Source organism: Melanotaenia boesemani, chromosome 2 (genome assembly GCF_017639745.1).
Source record: "Melanotaenia boesemani isolate fMelBoe1 chromosome 2, fMelBoe1.pri, whole genome shotgun sequence".
Classification (NCBI taxonomy): Eukaryota; Metazoa; Chordata; class Actinopteri; order Atheriniformes; family Melanotaeniidae; genus Melanotaenia; species Melanotaenia boesemani.
This window is the reverse complement of record NC_055683.1, coordinates 37,037,376-37,060,041: the sequence shown is the minus strand read 5'-3', so window position 1 is coordinate 37,060,041 and position 22,666 is coordinate 37,037,376. Positions and strand designations below refer to the sequence as shown.

Below are 22,666 nucleotides of genomic sequence, written 5' to 3'. Positions count from 1 at the left end.
AAAATGGGGCTTTTCTTGTTGTTGAAACCCTTAAAGTGTCAGTGAGAGGGTTTCATGTTCACTTTAATACAGGAGATGCTGTTTACTGAGAGCTGTTTCAGCATTGCAGAACGTCTGCAGGACTTTTCTGTCATTTAAAACTTAAATCAACACAAAAGCAGACTGGAGCATCTCAATTCAAAACAAATATTTAATTTACATGACAAACAAATGTATTTTTCCTCATAAATAGTTGTTTCTGCTTTCAACATGTAATCAGCTAGATATAAATCTATAAAACCGCGTGAAACATTAAGGCAGCAGAACTGAATGTTTGTAGATGAACTTGAATCAGCTCATATTAGTTTAAATTTATGTGAACAGAATAAAGATAAACTACTGAAACCAAGTCTGCTTGACTCTTTTATCCAGAGAGAATTAATGGTAATGAACGTGACTGATTCCCTGCAATGTGTCAGAGCTGCTGAGTGGAGCCGAGTTTGAAGGCTCCTTTAACATCAGCTGGATTATGTCTTTCTGGTCAAACCTCAACATGGGCTGCACCGTGATGTCACTTGTTCCAGCCAATGACGTCGTAGAACAGGGCCTTGAGCAGTCGAGCCTCGTAGGTGACGGTGTTCTTGCCGATGTGGATGTGGATCTCTTCCAGGGGCTGCTCGATGATGGCGGGCACCTCCTTCCCGTATGCTACAGGGAGATGGAGAGTCAGACTGATGTCGGCTCAGACCACCAGTTTTTTATTGAAAACCTTCCAGGAACATTAACTCATGAGAAGGAACTTTGCAGTATAAAGAACAAGCGGCAGCATTTAAATATATAAAAATATATTTTAAACCTAAAAACGAACATAAACTTGCTTTTTAACCTCAGCTCCGTCCTGGGTGTAATTGTTCACATACCTGCTCGTGTAACCAGATCACTCCACTAAATCTTACAGTGTTCAGCATTGTTCCCCGTGTAGAATAATTTATTTTGCTAAAAATACCCCCCAACTAATGCAGCGCATTTATTTATTTTTTGGTTGGAAAAGTAACGCTCTACCATCAGTACCTGATTTACTCAAATGTATTACTGGAAAAAAACTTGCATCTTCTTATATCACTGGTTATTCTGGTAAAAATGCAAAATATCTATATATCTGTATCTATATATACAGTCATATATAATATAACTTATAATAATAAACCTGTTCAAATTAAACAGAATAATATAATATCTATTATTACTTTTAAATGAATATAATGTAATATGTTATATTATCATCTAAATATTATTAGAATTATCACTAATAATATAATAATGTTTACTATAATATAATATTAATCTAATATATCATAATCTGATATAATATAATGATAGTGTATTATGCTTATTATATTTTATTATCTGGATTTACTTTATTCCCTAATTGTACAGCTACTTGTGTTTTCTGAGCCATTTCTTTATTTTACTTGTGCATCCTGTGCAACTTGATGACTCTGTGTGCCATGATTTGCCCCTTGTGGACTAACAAGTTTTTTTTTTTTTTTTTTTTAAATTTAATCTCAGAAGTCGTGACTGTCTAATATGAAACAGACGACCATGATAGAAAAGTAATTCTCTTTATATTCTTCGTTTCCCAAACAGACATCTGTGGGCGCCTCCATTTTTATTTTATTATCAGCAGCTGTCAATCAAAGATGGCCGTTATGATGTGGTCAGGCAGAAAGTGACCCTGTAGGTGTGTTTAAACTGTGTGTAAGTGGAAAAGTCCTGCAGGTGTGCTGGAGGGGTGGCTGCTTACCCTCACAGTGCTCAAGGAACTGAATACACTCCTGTACCACAGCGTCCCGCAGCATGACCATGTGTTTGGACATGTTCTCCAGCAGCGAGAGAAAGCAGCGCTTGGCGTAGAACCATGTGTCCGTCCCCAGCTAAACACACACACAAATACACACAAACTAACTCATTACTCACATCATCTGGGATTTACTTTCAGTTAACAACTGATCTAAATCAAACCAGACTAATAACTTATGTTTTTAAAAGTCGTGTTTGTCTACAGAGAACCAAGCGTCTCTTTGGCAGCTCAGTGTGAAACATGAATAATGAATAAACTGCTGTGCATCTCTTTCCTGAAGGCCTCTCTGCTTTCACTGTGGATATGAGTGTGTGAGCTGACTGTCGTGACTGCGGACGCCTTGTGTTCTCAGCTGGAACTCCGGCTGCAGCAGAGAACACTGAGCCAGATCAAAGTTCCCATAAAGAGAAGCTCAGAAACTCAAGAATCCTGCAGGGTCCAGGCTGAACATGGAAAATAACCAGAGCTGGAGTCATTTCTAAAATCTGATGTTTGGTCTTTGGAAAGTAAAAACAAAAACAGCTTTCCATGAAAAACAACTGAGACCACTGGAATAATTCATATTATGTTAAATAAACATCCTGTAAACCCCCTATTGCTGACTATTTTATGTGTGGTTTTCTTAAGAGTTTAAAGTTTCTGAGGATTTATATCAACTTTAAATTAACACATCTCATGTGCCAAAAGCCTTCCTTCACCCCTCATTTCTTTACATACTGCAAGGAAAACAGGAACCAGCTGCACTAAATCATCTTTTCCAAACTGACATGTACAGATGAACAAACCCATGAGGCTGATCCCATGTTTAGTCTTTAGTTTCCAGTTTCCCCCAGTGATGCTATGTGACAAATTTAGTTGAATATTAAGAACTGTCCTTGGACATGTGATTAATAACTAATATCTAAATTAGTTCCCAACATTTCTCAACATAGTCTCCAGGAATAGTTCTCCAGGATCCTTGAAGGACTTTCCAAAGCTCTTATTTGAATGTTTCTGTCTTTGATTCCGTTCTCTGTCCAGATGATCCCTCACTACTTCATTACTGTTGAGGTCCAGGTTCTGGGGAGGATCCATCCCTCCATCAGACCTGTTGAGGTCTGGGTTCTGAGGAGGATGGCTTAAGAATGGCTTCTTGATGGGCATGTTTCCATGGAAACCATTTCTGATGAGGCTTAGGTCAACAGAACTGAACAGAACTGAAAGTCCTGGTTCAGGTCTTTGCTGATTTTCACAGATTAAACTAAATGAAGTGTTTTTGTGACAGGTTGTTGGTACGAATGAGACTAAAGATCAAACTTTTTTTTAAACCATTTTCTTGCTAAGTTGTCTGTCGTGTCGATGTGCGGTCAGGGGAGGCAGGTGAGGCTTAAAACTAATAACAATCACATAATTTTAATATTTGTCCATTAATCTGTGTTATAAATGTATTTTCTGTATGACTCCAATCAGATTTATTATACACCATGATTTTCTACAGTCTGTGTAATGTTTTTAATCTAAGTCTGTGACTGTTCTCTTTGATCGGACAATAAACTGAGGAAAAAAGTCACAAGAGGCAGACAGAACTTTGCTGCACCAGAGAGGGCGCACCTGATCTGGTGGTGCTTGTCGCTGCCGTGCTAAAGTGGAAGATGGAAGATCGTATATGTAAATAAAATGAAAAGACTGAAAACATGCATACAGGTGGATTAAGACAGCTCAATTAAGACATAACTCTCAGGTATTCCTTATATCTTTAGAGGCTGAGAGACTTTTAAAACTACAAGAAAATAAGGAGAACTTTTACAACCAAGTAGCAGATCTTTCTGTGAAGAAGTATAATCTGTATGGACTTTATATACAAAGAAAGGTAACAGGCACAACTAGATGTCAGTTTTTTTTAAATAGATGAGACTAATAAAAGATAAAAAAAAAAAAAAAACATAAATAAAGTACTTTAAAAAATTGACTTTAAGTGAATTCTCCTGTGTGTGTTTGTGTTTGTGTGTGAGTGTGAGCAAGGAATGCTGATGAGACATGAAACATTTCCAAAGTTCAATATGCTGCCATTTCAATCGATTTTTTTTTTACATTTGTAAACCTGACTCCAAAGGAGTCAGCGCCTCCCCAGCCATGAACCTCCCCACATGTCACTGATGTTTAAATGAAATAAAAAACACATTTCTCTGAAAATGGTCAGGTGCAAAGGCCGGACAGAAAATGCGCAAACAAGTAGAAAATGTCCAAAGAAAAACTTTAAAAGGCCTTTCAGAAACCCTGGAGAACTATTGATCAAAACCCCTTTAAAACATCTTCATTTTAGAGATATTTTTTATTTTATGTGGGTAAACACTGATTAATAAAATATCAGTATTTTTACACATTTTGAACATTTCTTATAAGTGTTAATGTGCAGATACCAGAACCAACTGTTGGAGGTGCTTGTTGAAAAACCCATTATGTTTGTGTATTTGACATGTTTAAAGATGAGCTTATGTTTTGGGTCCAGTTAAAGCAGAAAACAAGGTCATTTAAAATGTTCACATCTGTTTTCCAGTAGTTAAGTGTTAAAGTTTATCTGTTATCTAAAGTAGGGATCCACAACTTCGGTCTTCAAGGCCCAATGTCCTGCAAACTTTTGAAGTTTCACTGCTTCAACGCACCTGACTCAAATGAATGCCTCAATAGCAGACTTGTGCAGAGCTTTGAATCAAGAGTGTTGCAGCAGGGAAACATCTAACACCTGCAAGATAGTGGTCCCTAAAGACCAGATAGGGGATCACTGATCTAAAGGCTGCCGATTGGTGGTGAGACCTGATGTACTGCATTTGGGAAAAAATGGCTGACCTTCTTGTTGTAAGGCTCCAGGCTCTTGATGACTCGGGAGATGCCAAAGTCGTAGTTCCCCTTTGCACAGTACAAAGTCCTGAAAGGAAAACCCAACAGCAACAAGACTGAGTTTCAGCTCAATTTAATGATAAAAATGGATCAGATTTGGACCACACTTAGCTTCTTTAGTTACACGAGAAGAAGACTGCCTGCCCCCCACCCTAAAAAAAAAAAAAAAAAAAAAATTGTTGTAGACAAAAAACTCTACCCGATGACGAGGTTGACGATGCAGAGGTGGAACACCTTTTTGTCCGGATCATCATAGGAGATCTGCTCCTCCTCTTTCTCGATTTTCCTCATCAGCTCTTCGGCCTGTTAAAACAACATTACACAAAGAAAAAAAACAAGACTTATTTGATTCTATCTAATGAAAAACAAAGTCACACAAGCTTCTTTAATAATTAATAAAACAAAAAAGATTAACATATGTAAATAACAGTGTTTCACTTTATTATCTTCTATTTTCCATGTGCACCTACTTTAACTCTTGATGACATTTGTCCTACACACAACACTGAGTCTGAAGGCCTCATGCTTTAAAGGTACGACATCTGGTCTGTGTGGACCACTTTACCTCCTCGTTTTGGCTCGTCATGATGTAGGACACACACAGGTTGGCCAGGACCACAGCGCTTACATTCAAGATCTGCAGCAGGAAACACACATTTATCCATCAGCATAATGTTTGAAACTGATCAAGAAACACAGACCAGCAGCTGCTGGTGAAACAGGAAGAGCAGTCTACATGAAGAGCTCTAAAACCTTGTTGGAATTAACTCAAAACCTTCAGATATTGCAAAACACACATTCACACAACCATTGTTATCTAAAAGTGAATCTAAGACTGTGAGTGTGCCTCTGAAGCCTGCAAACCTGCAAACAAAACCAATGTGTCATGCTCTGTTTTTCAGGATGCCACTGCAAAAGAAGCGAACACACAACTAAGCTAAAAAAAATCCCCACATATCTCATCCCACAGCAGAGGAAACAGGGACAAAAATGTATTAAAACATGCAGGAATCGTATTTTAAGACTTTTGGTTGTGATTCACTGTACGTTCATTAAATTCACAAAAGTTGCAAAAAAAAAAAAGTTGCATCCCCGTTGAGAACAATGAGATCTAACCCAGCCCTGCCTCAGGTAGCAACATTTTTCATTTTTGGGTCTCTCCTGACTGAATCTGCATTTTAGGTTCAAGTTTTATCCTTATCTTTTTTTTTTGTGTATTTTTCCACTCACTATTCAGGTTAAAGTGTGATGTTGTCAAACATACTGTCTGACCCTGTAAGCTATTTCTATTTTTGCTATATGCCTTTTTTAACACACAATTTCTGTCTTGCATCTACAATTTTAACATTAAAATGTAGTAAAATTTGTCTTCTTTTACAGTCACTTCTTTTACAGATTTCTCTTAAAGCTTAGAGCAAACCCAAATGTTTGCTTAACCCAAACTCAACTGTGATAAAATCTGAATTTTTGCTTATAATCTGGAGGTGACAAGTCTCTAAGCTCTCAAAAAATACTTTATAATGCACAGAGAATAAAGAAACTTATTTTGCGCCCAGATCAAGATTCTTCCAGTTCAAGATTTCTTTTGATATGACTTAGTTTTTGTCAGTCTCTATTTTTAGTCCTCATAAAAAATTAATTAATTAATTTTAAAAAAAGTGGGAGTCACCGTAGCAACCAGTGACTCAGTGAAATATTCCATCAGGGCTGCCCCCACATGTCTGCATAATCCCTGATATATCATTTCTGATTAGAATTCATAAGACAAAAATCATAATTCTCAAATTCTAGAGATATCAGAACCACCACTCCAAACAAACATGCAAACAAAGCCACACAAATACTGCGGCAGAACTGCAGCGTTTTCGCTGTATTTTTTTTTTACCGAGGGTTTGCACTTGCAGGGACATTCCTGAATGTTACACTGCTCCACCTGGACAAAAAGGCAAACCTCTGACCTTCATCTTCGCTGATGTGATTATCTTGTTGACAGAGATCTAAATTTTCCTCATGAACTCACGTTATCGTAGTGCTTCTTGACGATAGGCTCATAGAAGCCGATGGCTTCTTTGTATTTGTTCTGCATGAAGAGCACGTGAGCCACATTCAGCTTCCAGGTGTCGTCATCATTGCAGAACTCCACCGACTTGCGGAAAATCTTCTCCACCACCTGGAAGTTCTCCCGGTTCCAATAGATCTTGGCCTGTGCCATGAGGACCACAATGTACCTTAAATAAAAAGAACAGAGGGATGTGTTTATTATTGAATAAAACCACATGATTCTGGTGAGGATTATCAGAGATCATATTTCTCCAGTTTTATATTCATGGGCTCCCTGTTAAATCCAGAATAGAAATTTAAATTCTTCTCCTTATATATAAAGTTCTTTGTGACCTCTACTGGATCTTTAAGATCTCAAGAGTTCCAGATTTTTCCCAACAGAGCACTTCACTCAGACTGCAGATTTACTGGTGGTTCCTAGAGGTTCTAAAAGTAGAATGGGAGGCAGAACCTTCAGTTAACAGACCCTCTCTGGACTGACTTGGTTTGAACCCTACTTAAAAGACAGGGACTACTTCGTATCAGTTGGCAGCTACAGATCTACTCAAACAAAGATGACTTGTGGAATTTCCCAAGGCTCCATTTTGGGCCCCCTTTTGTTAAGTATCTACATGCTCACACTAGCTCAGCTCCTGGAAACCAACCAGATATCTGATCATAATTATGCTGATGATACTAAGCTCTATATTACTGTCTCACCAGAGGACTCTGGTCCCATCCCCAGTGGATGTGCCAGAATTTTCTTTGGCTAAATAAAGATGAAACCAAAATTATTGTGTTTGGAACCAAAGAGGAGTGTCCAAACATTATTGTCTGTCTTCAGTCAGCAGTGTTAAAACCAGCAGATCAAAATTTTGAAGTTTGAGCTAAATTTTAGCAGCCATATTACAGCAGGAGCCAAAATCAACCTTTTCCCACCTGAAGATTAGATCTTAACTCAACTCTATTTATAGAGCACTTTAAAACAGTCAGCTGAACAAGGTGCTGAACAGAGCATAGAAGCAAAAAATTTAAAAGTAAAATAAAATGCAAATTAAAAAAAGAAACAAAAGCAGTAAAATTATAAAACAATAAATCAGTAAAAACAATAAAAGAAAGCAAGCAAGAGTCTCATGCTAGATTGAAGGCCAAGTCATTAAAATGGTCTTTAGGCGGGTTTTAAAAATGGACAGTAATGGGGCTTCTCTACCCTTTAATGGCAAAAAATTCCTCAGTTTAGGAGCAGCGACCGCAAAGGCTCTTTTCCATCTGAGCTTCCACCTAGACCTCGGTACCTCCAAAAGGAGCTGATCAGCTGATCTGAGTTGCCAGGCTGGCAAATGTGGGAAAAGCAGCTCAAAGAGTTACGGCAAGGTCAGGCCATTTAAGGTTTTAAAAACAAATAAAAGAATATTAAAATGAACTCTAAAATGCACAGGCAGCCAGTAAAGCGATGCTAAAATAGGCGTAATGTGGTCTCTCTTCCATGCTCCAAACAGAAGACGAGCAGCAGCATTTTGGACGAGATGGAGGTGAGAGGGATGACTGGCTGACTCCAAGATAAAGTGCGTTACAGTAATCCAGCCGGGAAGTGATAAAGGTATTAATTATTGTCTCAAAGTGCTGAGCAGTTCTAAATTATTTTGCCTTAGCAAGTTGACAAAGGTTAAAAAAGCTGGACTTTACCACCAATTTAATCTGGCGATCTAGTTTAAGATCACTGTCCAATTTAAAACCCAAATTAGTGACAGTTGGTTTTAAAAGGCTAGATAAGGAGCCCAGATCAACTGGGGAGGGGCCAGTTACCTTGGGAAACCCCTGAATTACCCCTGCAAGCACAGACAGTCTCAGGTGAGTTATTATAATGTTATTTTAAAGGAGAGCTAATATAAAACAAGTGAGTATGTCTTGTGTCATGGCATTGTAACTGTGTTTGAATGTCCTTACTTTTCTTGCACCAGTGCAAAGTCCTGCAGAGCATTCTTCTGCAGGTCTTCGTCTCGAGGTTGCCTGGTGTCCTGCACCTGAGGGACAACAGACAAAATCTAATTCAGACCAAACTCTTTTCTTTAAAACCTGGTGTTTGTTTTGGTGCAATAATCACAAACAAATGGGAGTAAATTTCCCTCCTTCACAAACACCTTAAGCTTTAAAGGATCCCTTAGGATGTTGTCATGGTGACGGGACAATCACGACCACAGAGATGATCAAGTGTGTGCACCTGGTCAGCTCTCCAGGGCACATCTTGCAGTGTTAACCTGCAGCCAGTCATGCAACTTTCCTCCAGCTAAAGAGGAACAACTTATATTTCCAAGAATCTCAGAGAGGATGCAGCTGTTAACTGAAATGATGCTGGCAGACAGGGTGGGAACTGCACATTTTGTTTGGGACAATTTGTATTAAAATTATTTTACATTCACACACACATTCACATGTTTATACAGTTACTGTGTTGTCCTGCAGGTTTGACATCTTAAGGCCTAAATTTATTTACAATTATATCAAACTAAAATCAATACAGGAAAAAAACCTGAAAAAATAGGAATGAAAGAGAATTGACATAAAATAAAATTACTATATATTAAATAAATGAATAAAATAAATAACATAAATTAAACACACAAATAAGAGTAACCAAAAACAAACAAATAAATAAAAAAGAAATAATTTAAAAATATTTGTGAAAACAAATTTGTGAAAACAGGCATCAGTGGGTTTGTTTTCATATTTGTTGCTGTTGTTCATATTTTTCTCATTTTGTCTTCCTGTAGGTGCTCCTGATGTTGTCTGCTTTGTTTTCTTACAGTGGTCATAGGAAGTTTTCTGTTAAGTTCTTTGCAGGTGTAGCAGCTGGTTAACTGTTTTTTTTTTTCTGTTTTGGTGGTATAGTTGTTGCTGTTGTTTTCTATTTTTTGTATCTTTGTCTTCACACTTTGTTTGGCCCAACAGGCAGCCAGACCATTATTCTGCTGCTGTGATGCTGGACTGCACAAGGTAAAAATAAAGGAAATGTTCTTTTCTTCACAAGTTAAACAGCAAATCTGCTGACAAGTAAGAATAAAAATAATAAGAAAACCTTTGTTAGTCCCTCAGTGGGGAAATTGCTTTGTTGCAAGAGTACAAATAATAAAAAGAATACAGAATAATAATATAATAATATGTGCAGTATATGCTCTGACAGGGTGAGTATGTACAGTATATGAATATGTACATAAACATGTATATAAATATGTAAAGACAGTTTCCATGTGTTCACTGTAAAGTCTGACAGCAGCAGGGAGGAAAGACCTGCGGTATCTCTCCTTCACACAGTGAGGATGGATCAGTCTGTCCCTGAAGCTGCTCTCCAGAGCAGACAGGACGTCCAGTTTATTGTTTAGGTGAACACCCAGATACTAGAGTCCACTCTCTCAATTTCTGTTCACTGGTGAGGACAGCAGACTGGCGTCTGTGGAAATCGACCACCATCTCCTTGGTTTCCTCTGCACTGATCAGGAGGTGGTTTTGCGGACACCAGTCTTAAAACTAGAGGGGACAGGGCCTTCTCTGTAGGCGGCCTCAGACTTTGGAACGCTCTGGCCCTCCATGTCCGATCTGCCTCCACAGTAGAGAGCTTTAAGTCTCGTCTAAAGACCCAATTTTATTCTCAGGCTTTTAACACCGCATGAGTTGTGTGGTCCTCTGTGTCTTTTTATTTATTGTCTCTTTGTTTAGTTTATCTTGTCACTTGTTTTTATTGTTTTTTTATTAGCTGGTGGAATTAAACAGAGAAGCACTTGGTCATTGTTTTTATATTTTTATTATTTATTTATTTAATCCTTTTATTTTATTAATCAATATTGATGATTGTTGATGTATAGCACTTTGGAGTCATGTCTTTGTTTTTAAAATGTGCTTTATAAATAACATGGATTGGATTTTTAAGGTTCTCCAGCGACCAAGATTCAAGATTTAAGCTTTTGATTGTCAATTTTTGCATTATGTGAGTACATACACACGGATCATAAAGGACGATTCCTTTAATGATAAACGATTCAAATACATTATGTAATTTTATGTATTTATGTTGTGATTTTTTAGGATTATTTTGACAAATGACATCAAAGAGACAACAGATGGAAATTAGAAAATGGCTAAAATCTGAAACATTTACATAAACAGTAAAATAAATTTGAAAGCTTTTCACTATTTGGTGATGATCATCTAGAAATTAAACCATCTGTGAAATATTTCTAATCACATTTAAATTGTAGGTGATGAGGGTGAAACCAGCAATGACACTGATGCATTTTCTTTTAAACTGGTGAGTCTGATGGAGCAGAAAGAGATGAATGATTTGAACAACCTGTTTTGTCAGCTTCCGAAGCTGCTCCGCCAATTTGACGTTCATCTCCTCAAACTTCCTGAACGCCTGTAAAAAGGAAACGGAGCAGAGAAGATGATATGAAGTGGATGGTGGGAAGACGGTGGCCTGCATGTTAACTACACCAGGTTTTACATGTTTGATTTTATGTAAATAAACCTAAAAGTCTTTGCGTTTAATGCTATACCTCCTCTGGTGCTGTCTGACACGTCAACAAGGCATCAAGGAACTCGTACAAGTACTGGAAAGAAAACAGATGACCGTATTTTACTTCACGCAGAAAACAGTGAACTTTATTCCCAGCTGTTATGTGAACGTAGTGGAACTCACTGGGGAGAGGAGCTTGTAGGTGAGATGGGCGTTTTCTGCCAGGACGTCAGCTGCCAGGTCGAAATACTGCGAAAAATCCAGCAGAGACATTAATACCATTTTAATGAAAGCACCAAACCTGCAGCCCTGTCAGCTGCTCCAAATCCTTTTTTTAAAAAAAGGCGTTAACTCCCAGTATGGACCCCTCACTGGTGTTCAGGATGGTGGAAAAAAGCCAAACTTTCCATCATGTTGCTGAGGGTTCGTCATGGTTTTGAAGGAGAAGCTGTGATAATCCTCTGGGTAATGAAGACAGAGTGAACACAGTCAGGAGGAGGAGATGGTTGAAACTTTCATCAGAAACTGGATTGTGGTTTTACTGTCCACCACACACATTAAAAAACCTACTAATTACTTTTATTAATACATTTGACTGATGATCAGTGTCAGTCGCAGTGTAAAGTGAGTATTACTGGCAGAATAAAACAGTTGTTAAACTTCTTCTTGATGAGGCCTATTATTCTGCCTCCTGTCTGAAATGACATACCAGAAATGAGAAACCCAGAGGATAGCAGCCCAGTACATCTAGGAATGAGTAATATCGGATGAGGAACTCTGCTACACTTGAAGGTAAAAAGTGAACCTGAGCAGTTTTCCAGGTGTTTAATAGAGATGTCATGCAGGTAGATTTCTCAGGAAGCCATCAGCTGATGATGATGGTGGACACCTCTGTCAATGGTCAGTCTGGAGAATCCAGGGATAGCCCCCACATTCACTTTAGAAACATAATAAGGATACAGAAGGAAGTGAAGCCCAAGATAGTCTATGATAGGAAGAGTGAATCCTTCACTAAAAAAACACCTTCATCTCCATGGAAACTAGCAGGACCTTCATGACTAATTTCTGATAAAGCAGCAGCTCTGAGAAGAACACCCACCAAACAATCAGGAAGAAAAATTCAGGTGTAAATCCTTTCTCCTGTAGGGAGGCACCACAGGTAAGTAGATAGTTCTCCAGCAGGGCCCGAGCTCTAAACTAACACCTGTCAACCTGCCAAATGTTGGTTAAAGTCCATTTTGTTTAGTATAAATAACATACTGTTATTTTTTCAGTTGTTGAATGAATGAATGAAATGTGACAGAGGTTTCATTACATTTCCCATGAACATCACTCCATGATGTGTCATTAGCTGTGTGTTTGAATAATAATAATAATCTAATGGTTTAGCTTTACATTGCTAAACAAGTACTTTACAGTGAATCCATTATTCATTCACTCCACCTTCACACCTGGTGGTGGAGAGCTACCTGTGTAGTCCTGGGACAGACTGATGGCCTCACCAATGGCCTCTTCAACCACCACCAAACATTCACTCATTCACTCGCTCACTGGGCACTGGCCATGTTTATATGAAAGTTTTAATTCCACTTTAATTCAGAATAAAAATGAAATCCTCTTTAAAATAACCTTGTAAACACCTAATTCCAAATGAAAATGGTCATTAAGAATTAAACTTAAATAAGTGGCTGGTTTATTCTGATTTTAAATCCAAATAATAATTCCTGGATCAGGAATACGTTCATTCTGCTTAAATTAATTCCGGTTGTTCTGCGCATGCTCGTTCCCTTGTCCTGTTGCGATGATGGTATGGTACTCTATCTCCCTTCTCCTCCTCAGCGGACCAAAATGAAGTAATGCTAGTTGCTGCTTCAAAGCTAGAATCACAATCAAAGCGAAAATGGTTTTTATTACATGTAGCCGAAAAGAAAAGAAGCAGGAACGGGAGTTTGTTTTCCTCCGGTAGACGTAAATACGTCACGTCTGCCCGCCGTCCAAATAGAAATCTTCACAACCCCCAGAGCTTAAGCAGAATTAAATAAAGGCGATTAAATGTGTTTTCCATGTAAGCCTCAATTCAGAATTACTATTTCCATGTAAACGCGAAGGAGAATACTTTAATTCCAAATGATTTAATTCAGCATAATTAATGCTGAATTAAAAAACATCATGTAACCGTGGCCACTGGAAGCAAGAACACAACACATTAACTGGGATGAAGCAGGAGTTGAACTGCCAACCTTCCCGTTGTCAGGCCAGTTCTATTGCCTGAGCTGTTGTCACCCTGAATTAACAAAAATGTGTCTTATTTGTATGTAAAACTATATTCAAAACTGACTTTTTCCAGGTTTAATGGTTGCATTAAACACAAAACCTTTGATGTCTGTTTTTTTTCATCTTAAAATGCATAATAGAAATTTACACACAAAAAAAGGGTGTATTTTTTTTTAACAGTTGTTAAACACTAAATTCTCCTCCATTTCTGGACAGACCCAATCAGAGATGGCTCAACTATGTGTGGTTGGGGACCGTAAACAGGGCCGCGTACCTCGTGTTTGCAGTAGAGCAGCAGCAGGTTTCCGAAGGTGATGGGGGGGTAGGAGGGCTGCTGCAGGAGGAAGGCCAGCTTCTCGAAGCCTTCCGATGGCTTTGTGTCCATGTTCACCAGAGCCTGGTTGTGAAGTGTCACTGGGTCCAGTTCCTGCCAGAAAACACAAACGTTGTGCACATCATGCAAAACAAGAATTTCCAGCAGGAAATAAACATCCTTGTTTTAAAGGAAATAATCTTATTTTTTCCAAAAGCAAAACAAATCCTGTCACACATGTTTTGCATTAGAAAAGGAATTGTTTTTAAATCTATTTTACAACACACAGCTAATTTTGATCCAATATGAACCAATGACAAGCTATAACCATGTTGTATAATAAACCCCAGAGGAGAAACAAGAATTTTGGTCATTTTATAAGCAAACAACCTCTCATACAACCTCTCTGGCTCATTGTGTCTTATATATTGTTACTCATTATTATTCCCAGACAAAGGTGTTAATTCTTAAGGTAACTTAAATCGGAGTCCAAAATTTAAATTTTAAACAGGTTTATCTTCACTAAAAGAGTTTTTATTGTCTGTAATGAGATAAGCTGCTTTCGATTTTGGATTTTTTAAATAATTTTTGTCAAACAAAATGTTATGACCCCACTGGCAGATTTTTATGCTCGATACAAGATGATCTGATGGAATTTAATGAATATTCATTTTATTGGGATGTGTTTGCAGTGAAGTTATACACATACTGGTCATCTGAACTGTTGAAATAAAAAAAAACATTTTTGTAAATTTTCTTGTAAACTGAGCTAATTTTAATCATATAAAATACAGACTTTTTCCTTTTTTTTAAAGAGAGAAACATGCATTTGCAGTAGCTTCGCATGACATGAACACTGACAGGATGCACCCAGCTGTTACTTCCACCAGGGGGCAGTAGTTCTTCACTTCAGTTGTGGTTTGCACACAAGGTCCTGACATGGCAACTGGAATCATCAGTCCATCAGTTATAATGAGGCCATTTTAAGACCATGAAACCATCATCATTACCTCCATGTAAGCTTTCACACCCATGTCTTCACTCTAATATTTAATTCATCTCCCTTCTCTCCAGGCTGTGAGAGGGCAAGTCCAGGCAGCTTCAGATTACAAACCTGAACCACATGCACAAACTCACATGCATTTGTTGGTGGCTAAAAGTTACTCACTTCTTAAAGCTAACTCTTTAACAACAATAAAAATGAATACTTTATGTTATCCCCAGGTTTGTTTATTGTTAGTATTATGAGCAGATGTGGGGGTGTACAGGCGGTGATAGTTACCTCCTCTGATCTTGGGGGCATGTCTGTGAGAGCTTCCTGAGCTCCTTTCACTGCAGGAATCCACATGAAAACACAGCAGATAAAAACATGTCAGTGCACCCGGCTTCTCTGTGCAAGATCAACTTTACAGAACAAAAACCTCTTTATTTCATTATAGTGGCTATTAGAAATAAACTCAAATATTTCATCCTTTTACTCCCTGAGTTAAAGCACCCTTGTTTTCAACAGAAACTTTAAGAATGTGATTTGGTTTGGATTTCACTCAGTTTGGGGAAATATTGTGGTCTTTTCTGCTCTGCAACACTTTAAACAATCTTTCAAAGCACAGTTGCTAATGGAAACCAAGAGAAGAGACATGAGGGAGAGAAAGTATAGACTTACAGGTTAGTAACCACGGTAAAACTTGTTTCACTCTGCAGCCTCAGTCTCTAAAGCAGACCTGCAGCAGGTGATGCTGCAGGGTGTTTGATGTGCACTTCAGACATCCTCCTCTCTGGAAGTCCTCTGATCACTGTTCTTTAAAGCTTTGGTCTGATAATGTGCCACAGAGCCGAGAGAGCAGGGAAGATGAAAGGAGGCTGCATGAGTTCTTTTCCAGGTGATTTTCATCTAGAACTTTTTCTCTAGAAGCAGCCTTGACTGAAGAGATCTCACAGTACAGGTAGGATGCAAGATGGATGCTGGATTAGAGGGTGCAACACTGAGAAAATCTGCTAAAGGTTTTTGGTGCTTCTTTAAAGTTTTTATAAAATTATTGTTTAAAATAAACAAAACACAGTGTGTATAAATCATGTTTGTGGCAACATTTGTAAACACTGTTCAGCATTTGAAACCCTGGTCAGCTCAGCAGAAATGCAGTTTGAAACAGCTTCACCTGATGGTATTTTACTTCTGAAGATGATCACAGAGAGCAGAACATTTCCTGCTTGATGGGTTTGTTAGTTATTAGACAAAATCTTTCCTGAACTTCTTGAATATTGCCTTCAGTCACAAGCACGGATGCATTTATGAGAACTGGAGACTGGACTTTAGGACTTTGTTCCCACTTGTTTTTGAACACATACTCATTAGTTTTCCCCTGCTGGCCTCACCTGCATGTTCCTGCTCAGTCTGCTGACTTTACAAAGTAATGAATGATTCAAACTATTTTTGGCTCCAGGGAGGATTTACAAATATGAAACCACTGCTAATTAAAACTCAGCATAGAAAGAGAAGCTACAGGTGTCATGTAAACATTTTTTCAAATCCATCTAAAGCCTTCTGGTGATAAATGAGGGGAAAATGCAGACCTCATTTCAAGAAAATTTGGGAGATTATTCTAAAATGCAGCAAAATAACTAAATATGTAATTTACTTTATTCTTTAGTAATCACACACAAGTCTAAAGCCTAATCTCTTCACTGACCAGCATCACTAGAAAATAAAAATTAATCTAAAATCTGATGGAGTAACAAAGTAAAAAGTAGGTTGGGATAGAAGCAAAAAAAAAGACAGAAATAAACAGATTCCTCTGAAAAACTAAAACAATTAGTATCCTCAGATCCTAAATGATTAACCCTGTAAAACCAACCATGTTGCTGGTGGCATTCTTGCATCTCAGTTTGTTGGTCGTATGTCGCTGGCATGACTGGTTGAAGAGTCACGATAATTTAAATAATTCATATCTGTTCAGACCTGAAAGGTTAAAAAGTCTCATTTAAAAGGAAACTGCCGAAACACAATGGAAACATGACTCTATCTAACTTTTACTGAGTGTGTCCTGAAGCAGATTCTACATTTGTTTATATTTTCTAAGTGCAGTGAAGTTGGTGAGTGAAGGCGCTGAAAACATTTCCTTTGTTTCAAGTTTTTATGGCCTTTATGGAAGTTGGGTTTGTGCTTTGAAGCATATTTTTATGAAACCGAGATTAAGTTTTAAGCTCATTTTATTGAGATGCTCATTTTAATATTTTCATTTACACTTTAGTTCACTGCAAACTACAGGACAAACTACAGATCTCTGGAACTGTTGAAAGGCTCTTGTCAACTGTCAGAGAGAAGGCAAAATCTAAACATCTGTCCATCTATCTATTATTTCTATCAGCAGGTTTAGTCCTAGACTACTAGTACTACGCACTCTTTTTTTTAACCCGCATACTGCTGTTATGGCTGATGTTTCTGTTGCTATGTGTGAGAATTTTTTGCTGACAAAGTGCATGTGTCAGGCAGGCTGTAAGTGGGGATTTTAATATGTACTTCCATATTCCCTCTACTCATTCTATTGTGGTGGAACACTGAGTTGGCTTCAGTGTCTCCTTTGCTGACATTTTGAAATCCTCGAACCCTAAAGAAGGTTTTTAATACAGTTGGGCCTAGTCTTCGGTCTTTTATTAACACCTCTCTTAGTTCAGGTTGTGTCCCAGCTGCTTTTAAACATGCAGTGATAGGACCTTATCTTAAAAAATGCCCCTTTGGTTTTATGTAACCTAAGGTTTTATTATATTAAAAAATATTTCTATTCAGTTGTATTCCTCTCTAGAAAACAACTGTATTTTAGAAAAATTCCTATCAGGTTTCAGGTAATGTCTGTTGATGCCAAGTGGCCTGTTATTTTAGTCATGCTGGACTAATGGCAGCCTTTAAAATGGGCTACCACACTCCTCCTGTCATGTCTTGGCCTTTATGTTGACATCCGTGTCAAACAGAATATTTTCTGTAATGACTGATGATCTGTCTTTATCAGATGTGCAGTTACCGTTCTGATGAGGCAGAAGTCATGACAGCTCAGCTTTAATCTGGCTGTTCAGGACCTCTAATCACTACCTGCCATGTTTCAGAGGACGCAGACTGAGGTTCTTACAGTTCTTCATCTGGTATTCGATGGCTGCTCTGAGGTTGAAGGCTTCAATCAGGGCTGTCTGATGCAGCACCAGCGTGTTCCCCACACTGTGGACCTCCATGCCTTCAGTTGTCATCCCAATGCTCAGCTCTGGAATAAAGACAAAACATACAGTAAAAAAAAAACAAACAAACAAACAAACTGATTAGCAGATAATGAAAGAGCAGGACAAACAGAAAAGACGCATGTTTACCTGGATGCTCCTTGATTCCTTGTTCGATGATCTCTGAGATGTACTTGAGGGCCTGATCATAGTTCTTCAGACTGTAATATGTCAGAGCGATGTTGTAGGACAACGCTGACCAGGACAGAAGGCGCAGAAAGACAAAGAAACCAACATGACTCAGATTATATAAGTATTTTGGGTTTTCTCCCCTTTCTTCACCCGGTTTTGTAGAGTCACATAAAACAGGAAGGTGTCTTTTTTTCTGTTCAAAGACAAGGGTCTAAAGGATTTATTCTGCTCGACCTCAAGTGATGCTATATGTGTTTAAACGGAATTAAGTGTAAAATATATTGAATTTGAAGATACAGATAAGACATAGAGACAGCAGGGACGTTTTGCTACAATCTTTGAATAAAATGTGGAAAGGCAAACATGAAAGCAGTGCACTTAACTCACTTCAGACACAAGAATCAAGGTGCTACTGGTATAACTGATGGAATTAAACTATTTATAGAAGGCGTCTTCATCAGTGTCTTTAGCTGATTACCTGGCATATATCCTAGCACCTGCATCGCAGACATGAACCTCTTGCATGCCTCCTCATAGCTTCCCTCCTGGTAGAGTAAACATCCCATGTTATAGATGTAGTCTGGGTCGTCCTGCGGCAGCTGTTCCAACAACAACTGGAAATACACACAAGCAGGTAGTCAGACCAGCAGAAGACAAACAAATGTGTATGTGTGGCTGCAGAAACCAAACAGACAGTAATGTGTTATCAGAGGATGTGCAAGAGCTCATCACCTTGGCAGCAGAGTAGTCTTCCTCACAGTATTTAATACATGCCTGCAGCTTCACCATCTGTGTCAGACAGAAAATAAAAATCAAAGAGAAAAAGGGCACAACACAGCAAACTAAACATATAAATAAATACTGATATCTGATTCTGACATCAGCATGGATTTGTGCGGAACAAACCTTGATGTGACTGCTGGGGTTATCCAGAACAAAAGAAGCCTTGGTGGCTTCAGAATAAACTCCTGCTTTGTACAGGGACTGGGCGTAGTACACCTTGTACTCCTCAACCTCTGGGTGTAGCTGGGTGAGCTGCTCGTAGCATTCTGCAGCACTGGCAAAGTCCTGGATGTGATAGTAGCAGTAACCCAGCAGAGACAGTGCTGCCCTGGACTGAGAGACAGAGAAAAGGAAGAAGATCATCACCAGAGGAAACAAACAAGAAAAAATACCAACTTGTAAATAAAATAATTTAATTGTCTGTAACAATGTCACAGAAACCTGTGACCGAGTTGGTCCAGAGAGGAGACCAGGAAAGCTCTGGGCCCAGATAGAGTGTCCCCCTCCCGTCTGCGGGCCTGTGCAGATCAGCTGGCTCCTGTACTCACTCAGCTCTGTAACAGATCTCTGGAGCTGAGTGAGGTCCCCTCCTGCTTCTAACGCTCCACTAAAATTCCGATCCCCAAAAAACCCACCATCACAGGACTGAATGACTACAGGCCTGTCGCAGTCGCAGGTCAGGTGCAGTCAGAACAACCTAGAGCTGAACATGCTCAAGATGGTACACTCTTACAGTCCACAGCAGCACTGTGCCCATTGTAGAGAGCTTTAGATTCCTGGGCACCATCATCTCTCAGGATCTGAAGTGGGAGTAAAACATCAGCTCTCTATTCAGGACCTGTACTCATCCAGGACTCAAAGAGTAGGAGACATCATAAAGGGCTCCTCGCACCCTGCACACAGTCTTTCTGAAACGACTCCCATCTGACAGATGCCTCAAAACCCTGAAGACCAGGACTAACAGGCACCAGAACCGCTTCTTCCTAATGCAGTCACTTATTTAACAGATAAACAGCTAACTGGTTGCACAATCCATAATTGCACCTCATCACTCTCATGTTTATTTTATACTGCTCCTCTACTAAATCTACTGTATATAATTTATATTTAATTTTATATTATAATGTGTATTTGTATAGCTCTGAATATAGTAGACCCCACTATATTAGAGTCTGTTTTATTTATTACGTCCTACTTATTTTATTCCTTTACATACTGTATTACTTATCCTATGACTTTTACTAAAGCAGGGCTACTCAGTTCAGTCCTACAAGGGCCGAAATCCAACAGGATTTTTTATGTATTCCTGCTCCAACAGACCTGACTTATATTAATAAGTCATTGTGACAGACTGTTAAAGCCATTTAAGTGTCAGGTGTGTTGAAGCAGGAATACAATAAAAAACCTGCTGGATTATGGCCGTTGTAGGACCGAATTGAGCAGCCCGCACTAGAGTGACAACACCTGCTGTCAGAAATTCCATGTATGTGTCCATATTTGGCGAATAAAGTTGATTCTGACTGTATTTTTGTGTCTTATTTCTCATCATCTCAGTCACTTTGATATTTACACCATAAACCTGCCTTTTATATGCCATAGACTTCAGGAAAATTTGAGGTAGCACATCTGGCTTTCTCAAAGCCACTATGAAACCTTAACCAGGTATCTAAGAGGAAAAGAAGAGAAGGAAAAGAAGTTTATATGTGCATAAAAGGGATAATGCTGTGAATGTAAACACAGCAAAAGCAGTTGACAGTTCTCAATTGTGTTTTCTAAACAGTTTAACTCAACTAATAATTTCCACTTTAAATAATAAAACATTTGAAATAAAATTTAAGACTATGCAATGTCCTTAAGAATGGCAAATTTAAAAAAAATATTAATTTGACATATTTTTCTTTTATATTATTATTTTACTGAAATTTATTTGTGTGGTTTTGCATAAGCTGGGTAAACAGTATTTCGTTTAGTATACACGTAGTGTAAATAGGAAAGGACGGTAAAGAAATCCTTAATCTTGAATCTTGAAAAAAGAGAGGAAAAAAAAGAGATAAATTGGGACATCCTGGGAATAAAAGGCACTTACCTTAGTGTGTTTCTGAAGTTGGCCGTTTAGGACGTGAATTGCTTCTACATATTGACTGTCTTTTATCTAAAACACAGATGAAAATGAGCTTTAATGGGTTTTGTGTCATTTAATCTTCATCAACGCGTTATGGAGAAGCTGTTTAAATGTGACAACGTCAAATGGGAAAAACATACCAAGCACGTCTCAGCCATCTGAAACATCAAACTTTAGCTTAAAATAAAGTGAACTTAATCGGCCGTTTTAGTGCTTGTTGTTTACGCCGAATTCTAGAAAAAACATTTTTGTTTGGGGGAAGCGTAATACGCTGTAGATTTATTTCTCAATAAGCAAAAACCAAGAAAAACAATGATTTTTTAAAACGAGATTCGGTAAAGTTGGAGTCGATAGGAACCTAAGCTAAACACAAACATCAATGTTCTTACCAATTTGTAGATTGTAGCGGTGTACTCTCCGTCTTTGATATCTGCCATGACTTCAAACCAGCAATCTCAACTAATATGAATTATCTGTTTTATATATCTATATTCCCAAATTCTTACACGTAGCATTTAACTAGCTTCTCTTGAGCGGATGGAGTGCATTAGAGCCGTTACTTAGCAACGAAGTAGACCGGAAAAGGAAACGGATACTCCACCAGCCAATCATCGAAGAGAATGCTTCATGCGAGCTAGAGTGCCTCTAGAGGCACACTAATGCGAGCCAACTAGTGAAGCCAACTACTAGACAACAGGCTTCCTAAACCTGTTTCTTAACATAAGTGTCTTCTTAATCAATACTGCTGTAATAAAAAGGTAAATGAGGAATGAACACTTATGGGTCAGAAAGCCAGTGCGTCTTCACCACAATATAGTCCTTTTTGCTTAAAAGATAAATATTTTGCTCCCCCTTTCACAGGTTAACACAATTTCCATCTGAAATATTAATAATCCTTGAAGCACATTATTACTGCGTGAGAGAGAATACAGTAAATTGCCTGAAAGCTCAGACTTAAACACTTCAAACTAGCATAATTATTTAACTTGCAGTTTTATTAATATCTCATTTGTTAGCAGCTTAATTACAAACATGTGGTAAAGATTAATAATAACGACAATAAGGAAGTCAATACAATAATCAAAACAATCAAATTATTATTTCTCCATCCCATATTACTTCTAGAAACCTTTGGCTTTATTGTTGCTTCATTTATCTAGGTTTTGTTTAAATTCTTTGAGACAACAACTGTTGCTGATGCAGGCAAATGGAAGAGCTACTGTTGCACGCTGATGTAGTATCTAGTGAGAAAGTGGAATTTAGAAATAGCTCCAAATTCCAAACTATAGTTGTGGATGAGGAACATGGAGATTTGATAATTTCACTATAACTTTGTACTATTATAAACTGTTATGCTTCAAATCTATAAATTTACACTTCTCCTGACCTGGGAGTCTCAAAGTTGGTTGGTTTTTATTTGTCTTTCAAGGTAAAAGTCCACTCAAATGCTTTAAAGCACAACCACCTCGCCTCCTGCAATTAATTTATTTTGTGCTTTTTGGTTTACACTCT

General features: G+C 38.2%; 1 protein-coding gene across 1 annotated transcript; it reads right to left on the bottom strand.

Annotated features, from left to right (window-relative positions):
• Window positions 1-172: 172 nt before the first annotated feature.
• Window positions 173-21,729, bottom strand: flr (fleer). The gene is made up of 19 exons (XM_041974536.1): window positions 21,544-21,729; window positions 21,119-21,184; window positions 19,156-19,365; window positions 18,982-19,038; window positions 18,728-18,863; window positions 18,208-18,312; window positions 17,976-18,104; window positions 15,137-15,186; window positions 13,816-13,968; window positions 11,451-11,516; window positions 11,308-11,361; window positions 11,103-11,168; window positions 8,705-8,781; window positions 6,738-6,945; window positions 5,283-5,354; window positions 4,917-5,020; window positions 4,667-4,745; window positions 1,784-1,913; window positions 173-687 (listed from the first exon to the last, which is right to left on the bottom strand). The coding sequence occupies exons 1-19, from the start codon at window positions 21,589-21,591 to the stop codon at window positions 551-553; spliced, it is 1,947 nt and encodes a 648-aa protein (XP_041830470.1). The 5' UTR covers window positions 21,592-21,729; the 3' UTR covers window positions 173-550.
• Between the last annotated feature and the right edge of the window lie 937 nt (window positions 21,730-22,666).